General features: G+C 31.2%; 1 protein-coding gene and 1 long non-coding RNA gene across 2 annotated transcripts in view; both read right to left on the minus strand.

The window, feature by feature from the left end:
- Positions 1 to 3342: 3342 nt before the first annotated feature.
- LOC135122842 (polypeptide N-acetylgalactosaminyltransferase 35A-like) lies at positions 3343 to 6023 on the minus strand. Its single transcript, XM_064047292.1, has 8 exons — positions 5535 to 6023; positions 5340 to 5478; positions 4989 to 5286; positions 4734 to 4938; positions 4531 to 4688; positions 4326 to 4478; positions 3799 to 4275; positions 3343 to 3747 (listed from the first exon to the last, which is right to left on the minus strand). Exons 1-8 carry the CDS (start codon positions 5824 to 5826, stop codon positions 3619 to 3621), a joined length of 1851 nt encoding a protein of 616 aa, XP_063903362.1. The 5' UTR covers positions 5827 to 6023; the 3' UTR covers positions 3343 to 3618.
- A 1148-nt stretch (positions 6024 to 7171) lies between these two features.
- LOC135122845 (uncharacterized) overlaps positions 7172 to 19865 on the minus strand; it is a 65133-nt gene continuing 52439 nt past the window's right edge. The window contains exons 4-5 of the long non-coding RNA XR_010279470.1: positions 7299 to 7398; positions 7172 to 7236 (exon numbers count right to left, since the gene is read on the minus strand). This is a non-coding gene — a long non-coding RNA (uncharacterized LOC135122845). The remainder of the gene's footprint in view (positions 7237 to 7298; positions 7399 to 19865) is intronic.

Below are 19865 nucleotides of genomic sequence, written 5' to 3' on the forward strand. Positions count from 1 at the left end.
ACTTGATATTTAAATAATCCTGGTACATTTTTATTTTTTTGGGGCATCCAATCGATTTTATAATCAGATATATCAAACCCATCAACATCATTTTTTACATTTTGATATACATCTTCAGTTTTAATATAAACGAGAAACGAATCTGTATCAGTTATTAATATGTACCTAATTTAATTTTCTTTCCATACTTTGGTTTCAGATAGTTCCAATAGAAAATAGAACTTGATCATTATTAATTTTGACAATTCCAATACAACAAAGCCACCATATATTGGTTTGTTTAATTTTATTTTTGATTTCATTTTATACCCTAATACCATCTCTATTACATCTCTGCTTTTAAACTCGTTACATCTTTCAAATTGTTCATATTTATTAAATAATAATACTTGACATCTATTTCTTACATTTTCCATTTGTTTACCATATACAAAATTGTTCATAAGTTTGAAAAAGTTTTTTTTCAAATTCGTTTGTAGCTGATGCTTTTCTCAATTTAGTATTTAAGTCAATATATGGTTTCAACCAAGCTTTTTGTTTAAATGAAATTACCTTTTTTAATTTTTTCAAAATGACTCCTTGTTTAATACATTCTTCCAACATCCTATAATCAATTATATAATTTTCTTTTGGTTTCAACGTAGATATGAGTTTAGTATGTGTTGGGTTCTTTCCAATTTTCATTCAAATTAATTAGAATAGAAGATATAATAGCTCTTCTAGATTTGGTTTATAGTGTTCAGGTAACACGGGATAGTCTTTAAATTTTTTGCGTAATTCTTTTGGAATTTCTAAATTAACTATAAATGTATATCCATGTTTACCATCATATTTCAATTTTAGAATTTTTTCAATATTGAAATCATTTTCATTTTTATGTTTAAAACCACCAATAGGGAGTGGTTCGCTTAAGGCCTTACCATACAAATTATTACAATCCAGGTACATTATATAACTCAAATGTTTCTTACTATTTTATACTTCTTACTTTATGTTCTCCTTCTTCTTTTGATAGTTTAACTGTTTTACCCAATTTTTCATCATACAAGTAACAATTATTATTAGCTAACGCATATTTATGCGGAATCATTGATTGTCCTCCTCGTATTCCAAATTCAAATACCTCACATGATTTTTTTTTAGTTACTAATCCGAACATTTTTCAATAAAAACCACAGATTCAGTTGTTACGTATGGCTCACATTTTTTAAGAAAGTATAAAAACAGGGTAGTTTTCCTTATTTTTAGCATAAAAATCTGGCTCACATTTTTAAAAAGGCCATAAAAATAGGGTATTTTCCATTAAAAAATCGATCTTTTAATAGATAAAATGGGCTTAAAAACAGGTCATTTTGCCAATTTTTTGTGTTTTTGAAAATACCTCAATGGGCTGGTTTTCAAATTCAACAAACTTCTACGACTAAAACTTGAAAATCAACTCATTTTTCTAAAAAATTTTTTTTTTTTTGGAAAATTTGAATTAGAAAAGGGGTTAAGAATCAGGGTAAAAACTCAAATTCAACGTTGTTTTTTTATGTTTTAGTACGATTATAGTACTTCGCAAAATTAAAAAACCACCAACACTGCATTTTACCTTGGAAATATAATTGCCAGCCCACTGAGTAGTATTAAATCTGAAGTTTGACACGAGGGGAAAACAAAAATAGATTATAATTAATTTATGCTCAATTGCAGACTTTGGAAGGGTTTTGACGTTTTAGAACGTTTTAAAAAGATGTAGTAGTAAACTAAAATTCTACAAACGATAATGTAATTGACTTAAATTGTATGTGCTTGCATGTTTTGTGATAACAAGTTTGACGTTCGTTAAAGATTCTACGGAGTTTTTTTTGTTAGCAAGTGAAATCAACAAGTGGTGTTTTTTTTAATTTTGGCAAAAACTATGGATAATACTATGAAATCAAAACGGCACGAATTATTAACGGATTATTTCCCGGTATTCTATCTGATAAAAATATTGTTTTGCGGTATAAAAATGGAATATTGTACTTTTTTAAAAATAATAATAACAAAGCGATTTTATACGAATATGATGAATTTTCAAACATGTTAATAAAAGCCGATCCTTTTGGTTTCAGAATTTTCAATATTCACTGCTCGAATTTAGGTACGAGTGACTATATATTAATATTCGTGATTTTTTTGTCAGGTTCGCAACATATTTAGAACTTTTTAATGGCATGCCTGTGTAATATTAAAAAAAAAAAATGACAACTATGAACCGATATGCTAACATTGCTGCCAATGATTCAGAATCGCCAACTCAAAAATTTGTTTCAATCATTATAGATGTGGTCAGTAGTCACCTGTATATTGGAACAACATATATGGAAACAACTGAAAACATTATTAAACAAACCGATTTCAAGAAGGAACGGGTTTATAAACCCCAATCCTTCGTGTGGATTTGGAATGTTTGGAACACAGAATTTCTGAGGAATGCCGCTTTGTTGAAATTTCAATGGAAGTGAAGAAATCGTTTTGCGCAAGACTGCAAGCTTGCCAACAAAAGTATGGCATTTTCAGCATTTGTTGGATTAATATTGTTAAACTGTTTGTTTAGTTTTTGAATAATAAACTTTATAATTCACATATTTTGTTGTTCAGATTATTACTTATTAATCTCTTTGATTTAAGATTTTTTGTACAAAACGTACAAAATGCAAAGGCTGCTCATGATTTGTTTTCAGTTTTACTCGTGAAATACCCTGTATAATACCCACTCCTCATAAAATTCGGATATTTTCCCCAACTTCATTTAATTGGATAATGCTTCGCACACACAACTTAGACACGTGCTTCCGCAGTCCTCGAGGTCGAAATACGTTGAAATTTAACTTTTTTAATATAGGTAGGTATTTTGCAGACCAGGATAAAAACTTTTTTAAATGGTTTATTTTCACTGATTTCGAAATACAAAAAATGCATTGAGGTGCCACAAAATTTATTATCAAATCTTTTATAGTCAAGTGACTTGTTTATCAACGTATCCTCGTAATAGATCAAATTCATAAATAACGAAAAAAAGTAAAACAATACATATGCTTAAATAGGTACTGCCATTCTTTCCGAAAGATTCACATACTAGAGAATAGTCGACACATATTATATTTTTTTTCAATAGCTTCAAAAAATTAATCGTCAACTTTGTTACTGGTCGAGTCGAAAGTTCTGTACGGTTGTTTTTGTATGCACCCGATAAAATCAAACATACTGTAACGTATGCAACACAATATACACTAGCCAATTCACTTTGCTACTGTTTCAACTACTTTCACACTCGATTTATTTGTCCATCAAAACCAAATAAGTTTCAAGGCCTATTAACAACGAGCTTTTATTTCTTCAACATAAATAATGTAATAGAAAAATAGTACAGCAAACTCTCTATAAAATGTATTATTAATAAATATCATAAGACTGCAACACATCACATACACTTTTTAATACTATTGCGCTATAAATGTAAACACTGCATAAATTAAGTTAACAAACAAATGTAAACATTTTTAACGCTACGTATTTTTAATTCTATTATTGAAATTCTTGGAGTATTCACGTGTATCAGTCTTAAGCAGAAAAATAAAAATAAAACCCTCATCTAACAATATCCCAAGCAATTAAATTCTCATCTGTGCAAAGCTTCATCGTCACGACTGCATCAGATTTAGGCCTCTTTGCGCCCAAACATGTACCAGCTGCTATGTTATAAATCGCTGACCGATTCTACAAAATTACTCATAAATAAGATGCAATGCACAATTAACGCCACATTACTTCTCCTTTATGTTTCCACTCTTGATCTCCGCCCATTTCGTGACATTTATATAAAATGGGATGTGGTTTGCTGGCTTGTAGGCAAAGCAATTGTCCCAAAACTAGCTCATTTTTATCAGTTTCATACCACAACTGATTTTTTGTTCTAACACAATGCTTTAACATCAAACCACTACCTTTTGTTTTAATATCTTTAGCTGCTTGAACACACAGAGAAGTATTAGCCAATTTAATTTGATACTGGTCAACATAATTCCGTTTCCTAGAATGCCAAGGTTGATATTTGTCATTTTCTAGGGCTGACCATTTCTTTTTTAAGCGTTCTTCATTATCCGTTGGTAATGTTAACTCTGGATAAACATTTTTCAAATACCAGTCAAAATCGTAACATTTCAGTTCTTTTCTCAACTGAACGCGTGACGAAATATCTCCATAGTCAATGGTTTTTGCATCAGGGCGATGATTAAGAAAATATTCCTTAAACAGTTGATAGAAAGTAGTGCTTATTTAATATTACCAACTGGTACCTTGTAGGAGTCCATCCACACATTTGCTACTCTGAGAGAATTATGTAACATGGTATCTTCACCATCTGGAGACCCATATGGACGTCTTTGTCTAAACACGTGACCAACTCTGCTACAAGGAATTAACTCTAATCTTCCTCCACACATCCAGATCTAGTAAAACAAAAATTTAATCTACTAAGGTAGCACTATTAACTAAGCTTACTCTAAATGATATTTCTAAATTTTCTCCACCCCAGATATTCATACCAGCATCATATTCCCCCAAATCCAAAAAATATTTTTTGTCCATTGCAAATAATCCCCCCGCCATTGTAGGCGATTTGATGGGTTTGACAAAATCTGCTTTGGTTGTTAATGTACCTAAAACATTACTGCTAAATGTGCACATTTTGATAGTCCATTTACCTTTTGGTAAGTTTTCCCACTTAAAATGTAAGCCCCAGTTAAAACCTCCCCTTACTAGAGGGCTTGCAGAGTAAGCAAATGTATCAGCATTAATAATATCAATAACAGGCATGACTACATTTTTATAGCTTTGCTTAATTCTTTGCAACAATGGTTCAATCCAACCAACATTCACTTCAACATGACTGTCTAAAAATATGACCACCTTAAAAAGAGTAATATTAATATTTGTTTAAACAATAAATAAGTTCATACATCGCCCTTGCTTCTTCTAGCTCCAAACAACCTTGCCCTAATTAGACCTTCTCTTTTTTCAGTTTTAAATAACTGCACTTTCCCATCAAAATTTTTTTTCAGATAATCTAACACATCATCATGTAAGTCATCTAAATCACTATAATCATCTACTAATATAACCTCCTTTAAAAGAGATTCTGGTGTTCTGTCTACAATAGAGTGTATTGTACGTAAGAGTGTATGGTAGTGTTCATTATAAAAACATATAATAATGGAAGCTGTTGGTAAATCTGAAGAATATGTTACGTTTTTACACCTGAAACAATTGGACTTTAACTGAGTGAAAAAATTAGAATTCGGCTTTATTACAGTGTATTTCTGGTGTCAGGGACTTTTCTATGATAACTCAACTGATCACTTATTAAAACATTGTACGCATGACGTTTGTAACCATCCTCTTTTTTCCTTTGGTCTTCAAGGGTTTTAACTAAACCCAATTCATTCAGCTCTTAAAAATAAAGTAATTATAAATTGATATATCCATTGTTTACCATTTCAACTTACCACCCGTAACACCAGTGCCACGATTTTCTTTAAATCCTGGTTGCAGTGATTTAATTAACTTGTCGCTGTTAACTTTACTAACGTTTTTCTTTTTGATACGATAGTATTTTGATGGTTTATCATTTTGCTCAATTGAATTATAAGTAGAGTAAACACTTTTTGATGACGGTAGTGGTAGTAGTGCCGTTTGGGGTTCACTGTGTATTAATCTGATGTATAAATATAAAGATATGATCCAAGTTACAGAAGCAACACATATTCCATAAAGAAAAGATTTGTTTATGCTAACCATTGTAGGTTATATTCTACAATTACTAAATATTATTGGTCACAGAGAAAACAGGAAATTCGTAATGTTGCATGTTGTTTACGATTCTAATTTTATAGTAAGATATCGTATGGTACACTATCAAACAATAATTATTTATACGATAACCTTTCACACATGTTTGACATTTCGGTCATTCATTGATGCTTTGACTTGACATAGAGAAATTGACCAATCACAATCAAGAATTTCAATACTAGTCAATACCAACCAAACAGCTCCTACTACCAACAAGTAATTAGACATTTTACTACTTTTGGGCTTACTTTTTTGTCATCGAATTCTATTTCCTAGTCTTTTTTTTATTAAACCTGTTTACGTATTAAAATAATAATAATAAACATAGTGTTTTAGTATGACTCTGTTTTCTTTTGTTTTCAAATATTTTCACGCAAATTTGAAGTACGGTTGGCTTAAAAAAACGGGAAATGAAGTTTGACCAATTCTTTTCTATTGTATGTATCTGTTAAAAAGTAAAATAATTTGGGTCGTGAATACAAAAAAAGTACTAGTTGATAACTGATAAGCTAATATATTGTTTGGTTTTTCTTGCCTTTTACGCTTCCTTCCATTTCAAATTTTATTATTACATAATCAAACAATGAACTAGAGTCAAATTATTGATTTAGAACAGAGATATAAATAACTGTTTTATGTACTACTGCTCATATATTTTATTAAGTCGTTAATTTTTTTCGTTAAATTCAAGGGTTCAATCTTGTTTACCGTTTTCAAGATTAAGATATATATGTAAAAAATGTTTGTAGTCCAATTATGCTAATGCTCTCCTCATATTTTCAATTTTTGTCAGCCTCATTGTCTTATTTTGGAGTTGTTGGAGTCGTTTTATTTCGAAAGCCCTTATTCATCAAGAAACGTCGCCAGTCTTGCTTTGTTATTCTCAACTATTCTTTGATTTTCACTATGACGGTAGGAGTCTAGCTGTCTCACAATTATATTTTCGAAAACCGGATTTGTTTGAGACTAAGATATTATGGTGCTTTTGTATAAACTCTAGTAGTTGGTTTTAAACTGCCATTTCTATGATTTTTCTTTCTGCTATTGGTGGCATATTTACTGATCTAAAATCCTTGTGATTAATTGCTCCTTGAACTTTTCTAATCGGCACAACACTTGATAACATTAATTTATGAGATACAGTCGATTCCATTATGAAGTATTTACTAAATTTAATAGTGGTTCTGTAAATGTGTTGACGTTGCAGTGGTACCTTATACACGACTTATTTATAATATAATATATAACACAGATTGATACTTCAAGTACCTATCATCGTATCTGATGAAATTAGTTCAGAGCTGAAGACAAAATCAGTTATGTTTTCTACCATTTTATCTTGTGTTTTCCAATTGCCTGTATTGGACAAAATGGATTTTAAGTGTAAAATCAATAGTTTTTATTACACCGAACTTTACTTTTTTTTTCTCAATTTGATCTAAATACTAGTTGTGGGTTGTTCCTACCGCTACTGGACGCTGGGTTACTGGATGAACGGTGACGTTGGGTATCAGATTGCTGAAACAAAATGAAACAATTAGTACCTACACAATAAACTGGTTATCTGAATTATTTTTTCTTATTTGTGTAAATATACAACTACATTTAGATATTCAGTGCGCTCAAAAAGTCTCCGACCGTTAATAAAATTGCAGGTACATCTTCCGGAAAAATTCAAAAACCTGAGCCTTTTCTTAAACTTCCACCTTTCATACGATTTCCAATTTTGAATGAGGTTTTTGCCTGAAAATAATATAGTTAAAGACCTTTTTGGGTTAAAAATATACATAACATTCCATAGTTCTCGATTTTTATGTAAAAGATTAGATACGTTACAAAACCTTTACAAGAACCCCAGCCACAAGGCGATAAAGAAAGAACTGAGACACCGAATCGAGAGTGAGAAGATTAGGTGATATCTTCCATGTTCACTTTTTAGTCTCGGCTGAATCTATAATCTATAAAATCAAAATTTAGGCTGAACTAGCTTTTAGTTAATAAGAAGAATAACCCAGAATGGAGTATATGCTTAAAATTAAAGTAAATGCTCAAAATTAAATTAAATGCTCAATAAATCACTTTAGTGATCGAGTTTACAGAGAGAATATTACATAGTACCAGAACTTTTTTTTTAGCTCTGAACATATTATGAAAAGAAACATGAGCCTAATCTCTAAAATCAGTTCAGTTTTTAAAAAACATCAATAGATTACGGTGTCAATACATTGAAAGTATGCAACCAATGTTGCGTCAACCTGCTTACTTTAGGAAAAAAAACCCTGACTGTCAACGTGTTTGAATTATTGTGGTATAATATTAAAAAAAAAACAACCACAATACTTTTCATTAACCCCATTCCAACTATGTACTTTGAAATTTCTTGTTCTACAAAAATCAAAAATTATGCATTTTAAATAAAAAAAAATCATTTAATCTTAAAGAAAAATTGAGAGTTTTGGCATAATATTACAAGATGCACTTTGCAAAGTAAAATGATAATCGAATTAATCTAAAAAAATGAGAATTCGTTACTTTAATATGGCGCCGATAATATAATAGCTGTGATGTGATAGATAAAATTGATTCAACGTTTGTTTGCTTTTGCTACGCACTTTGGTACTAATTTCTGGTGGAAATTTTTAGATTACCTTCCCGTTTATTCACTTGATATTTTGTTGTTACTTTGCTAATTGATCGTGTCATGTTTTTACCAAATACAGAAATTGACAATGAGTTTGATATTTTCTGTTTTCTTTGTATTCATTGTCCTCAATTTTTTTCACGAACGTCATCAAAACCTTGAACAAGATGTTGTTCCAGATTACCTCCACGGCGACTGAAACTGATAGGTTGCTGAGAAAAGTATAAAAGAACTGAAAAAGCAAACAATCAAATTTAACACTTTTACATTCCATTTTCGACGCTCGCAACTGAAGAAATTAAAAAAAAAATGTGGAAAATAATTGTGAACAAAATTAAATCAGCAAAAATTTTTGGTATTTTTTTAACAATTCGTATAACTTCTATATGCAATTATGTAAGTCTCCAAGGATGTGAAAACACCCTTACAAATAAAGACAAAGAACGGGGTGCATTTTATTTTTTGTAAATATTTTATTACATGATGGAGAAATCAATATCTTTAAATGAAGCCATAGAGCTGAGAATTCTCCACGAACAAGGTTGGAGTACAGCAAATACTCCAGGCTTAACGTCGACATATTTTCAATTTGTCCTATGTACTAGAACAACAAGAGAATTTAACGGAGGGTATTATACACTTTTGTAAAATGTTGTAAAATAATTGTTATGTAACAGAAAAGACAGTCTTCGATAGTAAATAATTATTGTAGAACAGTAGAACCAATCCATCTTTTACATGTTATTCCTAATATACATACAAAATTTGACAACAATCTTATGAAATAAAAATCGACAGAGAAGCCAGACAGACAGACGGAAACGGGAGATCACTTTTTTGTACTCTAGGGGTCATGAAACGTCAAGAAAGCATGCAAGTGGCAACTCGCTCGATGGACTCCATTACTATACTTCTTTAGCTTACGCTCAGGAAGTAAAATAGACCTAGGATCATTCTCTATAGCCTGCAGAAACAAGATTTTTTTAAAAGCGTCGACTCTAAAATATTAGTGATAAGCTGTAATATTAGAATTAACCTAGCATCAAAAAACTTATTACCTTTGACCCAAAGGAAAGACGATTTTACTGCAATTAATTTTACAGATTTTTTAAGTGTTTAATTTAGAGCAGAACTCGCTTGTATCTACTACACCATTTTCAACTGCATTTCGAAAAAGATGAAGTCGATTTCAGATAATATCAATTATAATTCAAACTGCATCAAGTGTAACTAAGAACCAACTTTTTTAAACATAATTTAAAATTTCATAGGCACGGAGTGTATCACAAAAATTGACAACTGTTTATTTTAAGTTTCTTGTTTTGAAATTTACTACGTATATTAAGAAAAAATACAAAATGTAAGCCCCGCCCACCCGTCCTATCTCAATTGTGATGATTTTTTTTAATCGTCGAGAGCCAAAGGAGCGGAATTTAATTGCAAAATCCTTATTATTTCTCTTCGAAAAATTACCATGGAAGACATATTTTTGTGTATCGTGTAATTCAAAGAATACTATTTAGTTTTTATTCATTGGCAGACCTAGGAGCGGAGCCTAACTGCAAAATCCATATTTCGTTGTAAAAATTTACCATTTTAAAGGTGTTTTAAGTTTCTAAGAATACAAAAAGTCATCACAATTGAGATGGGGTGGGTGGGCGTGTTATATATTTTGCCTTTTTTTTTCTTAATATACATAGTTTTGTTATTAATTTCTTGTAAAGAAATAAGTATTTTGCACAGTAAATAAATTGAGATAGGGCGGGTGGGTGGACTTATATTTTGCTTTTTTGTTTTAATATGTATTGTGTAGACTTGTTTTCACAACATGAAACTTGCAACATGTTTAAAATAGAAAATTTGTGTAAAGAAATAAAGAAATCCCGATTTTGCAATTAGGCTCCGCTCCATAATTGCAAAATCCATACTTCCTTGCAAAAATAAAAAATGTACCATTTTATTTAACCATGTTCTAAGTTTCTTGCTGTGAAAAGATGGCTATGTATATTAAGAAAAAAAAAAGGCAAAATATAACTGTTTTTGAAAGGTTCAGGACCGCTTCAGTGTCAATGTTTGGGCAGGTATGATTAGAAACCACCTAATAGGTTCATACATTTTACGACCCCGATTAAAAGCCGTTGTTTATTTAAACTTTTTAAATAATATCTTGGGCAATCTTTTAGAGGATGTACCACTAGGTACTCGCCGTGATATGTGGTATCTCCACAATGGAGCTCCTGCTCGTTATGCCCGTGAAATTTATGAACGAGAACTTCCCAGGACGGTGGATAGGCAGAAATGAACCAGTCGTATGGCCTCCTCGGTCTCCCGACCTCAGTCTGCGATCTCTTTTTGTGAACCAGTTGGTACATCAGACCCCGTTGGACACAGTTGAGCAGCTAAGAAATCGCATTGAGGAAGTTGCGACCAACATTAGAGCGATTACTGATTCAACGTGCGCAAGCCTGTATTTGAAACGAGGGACGTCATTTTAAACACTTATTATTGTAATAGACAATGTTAATTTTACGTTGCGATTTTTAACTGTTTTTTGAAAAACAAAAATTTTTTTACATTGTAGGTACTATTTACAAATTTTTAATTTAGTAGAAAATAGAATTAAGTAGAGTACATGGCCACTTATTTTTATTAGGCACTTTCACAACTTATCTTTCACTGAATTTTGCTAAAAAATGGATTTTCTCAGATGTGTATCCCATACGCCGATTCCCCGAGAAACTCTGCTCCGCTTTTAGTCCGCTACATTCAATGCCTGCATTTTAGAAATTGTTAGATAATTATTCGTTGTCTTTTAAAACCTACAGTGATACATGGTAATGCACATTCAACACAACAGTCAAATATTCTCCTTGAGTCCTAACTAATAGACTTCGGTTTTCTTTGCTAATCTTTCTTCTAAAAGACTCGACAGGCAAGAAATAAATTTTGACTTTATACTTGTCACTGTCGACATACGTGCGGTCATCCATTACCTTAGCCAGTTGCTAGGAAACAATTAATTATATACACCTTACACCTAATTAATATTTGTCAATGGCGTAGAAAAAGTGTGGACGGGTGTAAATTTTTTTTGGTGAGATTTCTACAATGAAAAAAGTTTTATATGGTTTTCCGAGATGGTCAGATATATCAGATTTTTTTTTACATACCTTTCAAAAACACCCTGTATATCTTGCTTCCATCCATAGTTATTCTTGATTGATTCAACTGATAAATAGTGCGGTTTTATTGTACTGAAAAGAAATATTTCAACAAATTTAAGCTTATCTTACTTGAGCATTTTCGAGATTTTCTGAAATCAAAATATTGTGATCTGAATTATTAAAAGTGATATTGTCTGTAATCGAATTCACTAATACAATTGACACTATCTAAAATACACTTGGAAAAGGTGTAGATTTGTAGAATCATACACATGATAACAATATGTGAAATAATTTAAATTTAAATTTATTAATAAGTATCTAGTTAATTTAAAACACTACAAAAATGAACAAAATGAGATAAGCTTTTTTAGTTTTTTCGGACTGTATTGTTTAATCAACTGTTCTGAGCTGCTTGTGACGAGCCAAGCGCTCTGGAAAAAAACTTGTATGTACTTCATAAAAAAGTTCATCACCCGTTCGTGGAACAAAGGACGTAATTAAAATTGCTGCATTTATGTAAATATAACCGGATGAATATTTATAGAAATAAATTAGTTCAAGGACGTTATTTAGAAATCCGCACGAAACAATTTATGACCGTAACATAAAAAGCCACGTCTAGGTATGCACACAACTAAAAAAATATTTACGATATCATAGTTCAACATAATGTTGAACGGAAGAGTAAATCACTTCGATTATCACATGACGGTTATAAATAGAAACCTCCAAGTGGAGCTCTCGTTTGAATGCATTTCTTCGAACCCAGCTTTCAGCACGAAGTGCTTTCAGTGTGACGTGTGAGTGCCTAGGTGAACTGAAAACGCAACTGCAGCTCGTGTACACTCCAGCCGCATTCCTTCAATCAATTTCAGGAGAATTCAGCAGTCCCACTGGCGACATTTTAGTTACATGACCTAGAAAGTGAGGCGCCACCATCCGTTAATCCTGAATATTCGTTGCACAGTTGACTTCGACTTTCAGCAGCGGTCGCTGAAAAATCATCGTTTTCAAGTGCACGTTTCGGAGTGTCTTTAATGTCCACGTGTATTGATTTTCCAGTTCCTGAAACTGCAGACCCTAACCTCAGTTTTACGTAATGTGGTGACCCTCCGCGCAGTTTTCAGCAAAATCGAAAAATTTCAGCGGGATAAATGGTGACTTAACACCGCAAAGCCGCTAAACAGAGACAGAAGTTGATGAGGAAATTTTAAATTGAGATGTAGTCACTAAACAGTTTGCGTTAAATTCGTGCAGTTCTAACACATCTCGCAAATAAAGTTGTTTGTTTTATCTGTTCCGGCTAAGTTTAATTCCAGTAGTGCGAGCGAATCGATAAGTTGCATCCTTCTTGGTCTTCGCCGGTTTAAAAAGTTCGAAATTTTTATCCAAAGGGTGGTTAAAGTGCCGTAAGCTCCAGTCGGTGATCTCGAAATGCCTAGTTCTTCAGTGCTTCCAAGACAAGCTGATTTTTTCAACGATTTTTATTTGTGACTATGGCTTAAAAACTGCCAAAACGTCGTCACACAAGACTTCGTGGCGCCGCCAGCCACGACAAGGTAAAATTTTTTTTTAAGCCGTTTTAGATTTTCACTTTTACTGACCTTACACGTGTAGGAGTTATTTTTAGCGTTGCTTATAGCTTGAGTTTTTATGGCATTTCTGTGTAAATTACTAAAATCAATATCTTACATGATTCGGTTAAGTACTGGGAAAGGTTCCATGAAGCATGGATTTAACATGATACTTAATTCGTTTCATTACTGCCGCTAATGAGATTTTCTTGGAACGTTTCAGTTCACAGACCGGGTCGATGCTGTTGTTAATGAAGGTCAAGAAAGGAAACCCTTGTATATTTTTAACTTGTTTAGGGATACAAATATCCGTAATCACATTTAAACCAATTAGATTTTTATTTGCTTGAACGAGAAATAAACACTCTCTGAAAAGTGCTAATTTGAAAAATACGTTTACACCTGTCAGCTGTGTGGTCGGCGAAATATCTTGTTTGTCTTTCCTGTTTTCATTGAGTGGACCAAAATAGAATCCAATGGTGTATTTATTGGTCTTCTTTTCCCGTTTTGCACTTATTTGATTAAAAAAAATAACTAAAATGGCTGACGAGTGAATATATTTAAGGAAAACTTGACGTACTTGCATGTATTAACGTTATTAACTAAAAAAGAATGCAAACTGTTAAAAATTAATGCATCTATTGGTTTGAACATGATAAATTGCTGTTGTATAGATGTAAGACCAACAGTTTTCAAAATAGTGTTTTTCGCCTCCAATTGTAAACAAATGTCTCACTGTGAAAAAATATAAATGATGATGTTTCCAATTAAATTACTTTTTATTTGGAAGTGATTATTTTAAGATCAAAATAATATTTGCCTGGCGATACAGTCACGCTTTCAAGGAAACGTGCAACATTTTAGTAAAGCTATCTCTATTTTTCTTCTGTCAGTAGTGGTCTTAAACATAATTTTTTGTTAACTGTTTAGAAAAATTTGTATTTATGTCATAACTCGTAATGTATGGCTAGGGCAAGATCTTGGTGAGAGTCCTAAAAGGTTGCCTTCGACTCCTACCTCAAACTTTCACATTCGCAACAAATGAGCACAATTCGAAACCATTTCCTTGTGTTTTGAAATACGATACGAACGCCAATGACATCTGTTTTTTCTAAAAGATATCAGTTTCTGATTAAATTTATTATGTTTTGTTTTTATAAACTTAACTAGCTTTTTATCCTTAACTGAACATGAAGTTTTCATCGTTTTTGGATTCCAAAAAAAAGAACTTCCCTTGTCTCCACATTCGCCACAGAGTAGATTAAAAAAGAAGTTCAATGTAGTCAAGGACGATATGGTGATAAAAGAAACTGTTTATGTGTATTTACATATTTGCACAACAAAATTGATTGATTCATTCTGTTTCTTATAAGATCTAAAGCGAACAGATCAGAATATCAAAACAGCCATTCTTTTTATTCGAATCAATAATCACAAATCAGGCGGAAACATATAAAGCTTGATAATGCCCATAAATTGAACTTCGTTTGCCATTCACGTGACTTATCGATTGTCGAAAGACTTTTCTTAAAAAATTGGTTGAAGGTTATTTCGACAGACCTTCCCTCGCCCTCTGCTGCAGTCGAATCCTGCTTCTTTGAAAAATTATTAAAAAAATGCATTTTTTTTTTATTTATAATGTATTCAGTAATCAATTTTTTCGTTTCTTTATTTTTTGATTTGCAGTTTTTGTAATTTTTATTTTAAATATGTAATAATAACTACTCCTATAATTAAAAAAAAGCTCACTTTTTCACTTTTATAATTTTACAATTTTTCCATTTTTCAATTAAAACTTTTTTATTTTATTCGAGTTTTATTGTAAAATCGAAAAAATGAAAATTAAAAAAATCGAGAAAATGAAAAATAAAAGTCAAGAACTTGAATATTGAGACGATTAAATGAAAAATCGAAAAATTAAAAATTGAGAAATTGAAAAATCGAAAAGTCGTTCTTGATTTTAATAAATACAATAAATTGCCTTGTTTCTTTATTTATTTATTTTTTTTTGAGATACCCTATAATTCTAAAATCTATGACTGCAACGATGAACCAAAATTATTATAGGGTAATAATATTTTGCATATTTCAGAGAGTATTTATTCGGCAAAATTTTGAGATGATGTCATCAATTTTTTGAAGTGGATAACCTAATATATTTTGGTTAACGATTTACCATCATTACGTTAACCTTAAAACGTTTGCAAGATTTCAGAGCATTCGATTGTGCAGTTTCAAAGTTACATTTTAAAATGTTATACAATTTTGCTTTTTTTTTCAAAATCTAGCGTAACAAAACAAGAGGGATTCATAAACCAGATGTGTAGGAACACGTTATTTTATAAAATTTCAGTAACATTTACTATTTTTGAAGTGACGTCATCACAGTGCTGGTGGGGATAATTAGACACACTTTGATTACCTTTGTACCACTACAACGTCATACATACATATTCATAGCATACATCTAAAGTTTGACAAGAGCCGGTCTCGAAGTTTCGTAGATTATTTATCAGATGGAAACGGGAGACCTACTTTATGGGTTATGAAACGTCTTGAAAACATGAAACTAGTGCCTTAACAAGCAAGTTGTCTTCTCATTTTCTTATAAGTATGTGGGAGGATGAGATAGACAACTGTCATCCAGAATTTTTATTGGTCGTGCGTTAGTTTTAATAATAATTAATCTAGCAGGATGTGTTTATTTAATACATGTTTAATATAAAGCCTTCGCAGCTCGTAAAACACAAAATAGATATTTCCTATTTCCGTTTGTATATTTGTCTTCTGCTGACAATTTTACTCGTCAACCAAACCGTTTGCTTTGAAATTTTAATTTAAATATTTATTCGTCGCCTTAGAAATCTTGGCACTATTTCAAACAATTATGAAATAAGTTTCTATCAAAAAATACACCGTTGGTTGTGATTAATTACAAATTTGACGCGTACTTTAATACTATTGTCGAGATGTTACAACTTATCCATGCCTGCTGAATCATTTAAACTAGATTAGTGCTTCTTTCCTTGTTGTTTTATAATTGTCATAAAACACATATCTATTGTAAAGAGGTCTTGTGTAAGACTCTATCAATGTTAATCTTAAAAATTTTGACAATAGGTTATAGTTTAATACAAAAACTGTAGTGACAAAAACTGCAAGGAAAAACAGCTGACTTTCGTTGCACGCGCCTAAATGCCTAAATTTTGAACAAACTCTAACAATAAATTCTAAAACTGTACGAGGGAGGTGTACAGATGCATTACCTTTGTCACTTGTCCAAACAAAATCAAGTCCAGGTGTTCTAACAAACATTATTATTAATAGAAGCCAAAGTTCGTTTGCCAAAACTGTTCCTTAATATGTGAATCATCGCCATAGTTAGGACATTAATTTTAGAATATTGGACGAAATTTCAAAAATGTAACAATCTTAAATTGTGTTATCACTATTTTTTTTTCTTTTCGTAGGAAAAGGGAGTTCGACTCCTGGACGCCGTTTTAATGTGACGGTAGTCTCCGGTGCCCCTCCCGTAGTGGAGGGGTCTACCGGATCGGTGTCCCCTGTACCAAGGCATAGAGGTCAACCCTTTGCCAGTATCCCCGAAGACCATGCCTTGGATGACACTTCACCGAACCAGACTTTGTTAGCCCAAACTCTTAGTAGTGGTAGTAGATGTGCTTCGCCTGCTCCTTCATGGGATTTTAGCCTAGAAGATAGTGATTCGGTAAGTGTTTTTAATAAGATCATAATCTAGAGGACAACGTGTTATTTATTCTACATGTTGGTTTAGTTTAGATGTTACTAATTTTGATTAATGGATTTTAACTGTTACGAAAATAAGAATTAAATATTGCAGGATAAAGTCCAATTAATTTATCTTAAAAGTAGTAATTTTGTTGTTTTAGAATATTTAAAAAGCCAAGCAGTGCAAAATAATTTGTACTTAAATTCACGAATTTGTGTGAAATTGGGGTTTTCGTTATCTTTTAAACAGTGAGGCTCAAGTAAATGTATGATTTACTATTTATTAATTATATTTTTACGATTTTTTTAATAAAAAATACTTACCTACGTACTTTATAAAGTAAGCTGGTTTTCTACCATATTTAGTTATAAAAATTGCTTCTATACTTTTTTAGATGGCGCCATTTAATATTACATTGTTTTTGGTCAAAATAAAAACAAAATCAAAACTGGATTTCTGGTTAAATTTTCAAAGTGTCGCATTGTTCCAAAATTTTCCCTGACACATTCTTTGGAATTGTTTCACAGATCGTAGGATAGTAACGTTATTACCCATTTTCATCTTTCTGTTTGTTGATTCTCTGTCGGCGATAATTTTATTAACTGGATATTTAATTAGCGAAACTACCAAATCAATTATTTTTAAATTTTGCGTATAGTTTAATACGTGTACTATCGTGAAAAAGCTGAAATACCAACCAAAACTTATCTGTATATATCTTCCATAAAACTGATGAGATCGTTGTACCTGGAAGTGAATGTTTTTGAGTGTCAGATAGACCATACTTATTTTTTTGTGTCTATTGGTCTGTCTGCCTGTCTGTCTGTCGTCTGTGTCGAATTTTATTAAACACGTAATCTCCGAAACTACTGGACCGATCGTTGTCAAATTTTGTATGTATGTTAGGAATGTCGTGTATATGGTAAAACGCTAATCAAAATTTTTCTAATCATCCCACCACCGATGTAATGACATCCCCTCAAACTTTTTCATAGTAAGTAGGATTTAAATTTTATAAAATTACATACTTCTATACTTGCTGTTTATGAATCCGTCTTCAGATTTTTATACTCGTATACGCGGAGTTCGTACAAAGTTATTCCTTGGCATCGAAACTTTTTTAATGGGAAAACTCATTAACACAGGTTTACTTGATCAATGCATTCATGTTTTTGGAGCAATTGTTAATCTGTTTCCTATCACGGGGCACTTTGGACCAAATATAAACAAGTGTGTTTTCAAATAAAATGTTAATATATAGAGTTTTTATAAAAAAAATGCAAACTTTGCAATTTTCAAAGATCGATATTTCTGTTTTTTCCAAAAACTTCGTATTTTATACCTGTATCTTACTCTATTTGTAATTTTTATTTTAATTTTTTTCGGTTGTCCCTTAAAAAAGTAAAAAATCTCAATAACCATCTACTTGAAATATAGAATTTATGTACTTAACAAAAAAAAAGAGAACAAATAACAAAATAAGATGCAGAAATAAAATACAGGGTGTTCTGTTTGAAGAAACTGAAATATCGATATTTGAAAACTGTTATAATTACTCCTATGTTTTTATAGACGTTCTGTATATTAAAATCCAATTTTATTTATATCTCAATAAAGCACATCTCTTTATTTATATGTTCATAAAATATTGTGACACATATTTTAAAAATAACCATATTGCGAGTTTTTTTGTGAGCCCTTCCATTGACAAAAAAATTCAAGAAAATTAAAATAACTTATCAAGTCGCATCGAAATTTCGAAAATACATAAAATGTTATAAATGCTAAGAAGAGGTCCAGCAGAATATTAAAAATATATAGGGTATATCTGAAAAAAACTAATTTGTGTGTTATGCCTTAAAAACAGAACACTCTGTATAGTTGCGCGCTTAGTGCCTCGCCCTCTATATTTTATTGTTATTAATTTTTATTATTATTTGTTTATTTATTTGCACGGTTATGTTTCGTTCTTTAGCGTTTTCAATTTTGTCAGTTATTAGAAGGAAACAAACAAAAATTGTTTAACAAAATCTAAAAATCAAGGGTTCCAGTTAAAATTTGTAGGTACATTAAAAAGTTTTTTTAATGGAATGAAATTTTTTTACACATTAAATTCTTTATGTAACAAAAATAATAATATCGATTCCAAAGGGTTTTTGATCAGCAGTTTTCAGGATGCTTGTTTGGCATTTCCAAAAAAAATCATAGCTGCACTATTTTTAAAAACGGAAGTTTCAAGTTTTGCACAAAATTTCTAGTTACTTTGTCTTAAAATTCGTATAAGAAATTAAACAAGCTTTAGACTTATTTATGCACAGTGATTATATTAGTAAATTTTTAGTTGTCTGGTGCTTTTCAAATGGGATGCTCTGTATTTTATAACATTTTTAAATTTGTCCCTAAGTGAGCTTTCTTTTAATATCAGATCTGTTGGGGTTTGTTCTAACAAGGATTCCTAAAAAACTGTTAGGATAACTTCAATAAATTTGCTGCCAAAGAAAATTTACTTTAAAAAGAAGCTCGAAAATGTTGGAAAATGTACGAATAAATGGGAAAACAGACAGTTTGTAAATGTTATAACTCTGTATAAACAAGTTAAATTCTTTTTCAAATTTTTATACGTTTGTGTAGGCAAAGGTAACTAAATATATATTTTTTTACATAAAAATGCAATATGTTGAAAACTGTTAATGAAAAAGTCTTCGGGTCGTTCGTTAAGTTATTCTTTGTCTAAAATTTTGATTAGAATCAGTGACATAATACGATAAAAGCACCGATTTAACGAACGTCTCTAAATATTAATTAGAGGACCTTTGTCTCTAATTCCTTTTTTAATTAACATTTAATCTGTAACA

Source organism: Zophobas morio, unplaced genomic scaffold (assembly GCF_036711695.1).
Source record: "Zophobas morio isolate AGI-343-1 ecotype UQ-CSIRO unplaced genomic scaffold, CSIRO_AGI_Zmor_V1 ptg000005l, whole genome shotgun sequence".
Lineage (NCBI taxonomy): Eukaryota > Metazoa > Arthropoda > Insecta > Coleoptera > Tenebrionidae > Zophobas > Zophobas morio.

Coding starts and splice junctions, on each gene's coding strand:
- LOC135122842 (XM_064047292.1), bottom strand. CDS start 5,826: ATGGTTAGCATAAACAAATCTTTTCTTTATGGAATATGTGTTGCTTCT. Junction 4,939..4,988: donor CTAGAAGAAGCAAGGGCGAT/GTATGAACTTAT, acceptor ACTCTTTTTAAG/GTGGTCATATTTTTAGACAG. Junction 4,276..4,325: donor TGTGGATGGACTCCTACAAG/GTACCAGTTGGT, acceptor CAACTGTTTAAG/GAATATTTTCTTAATCATCG.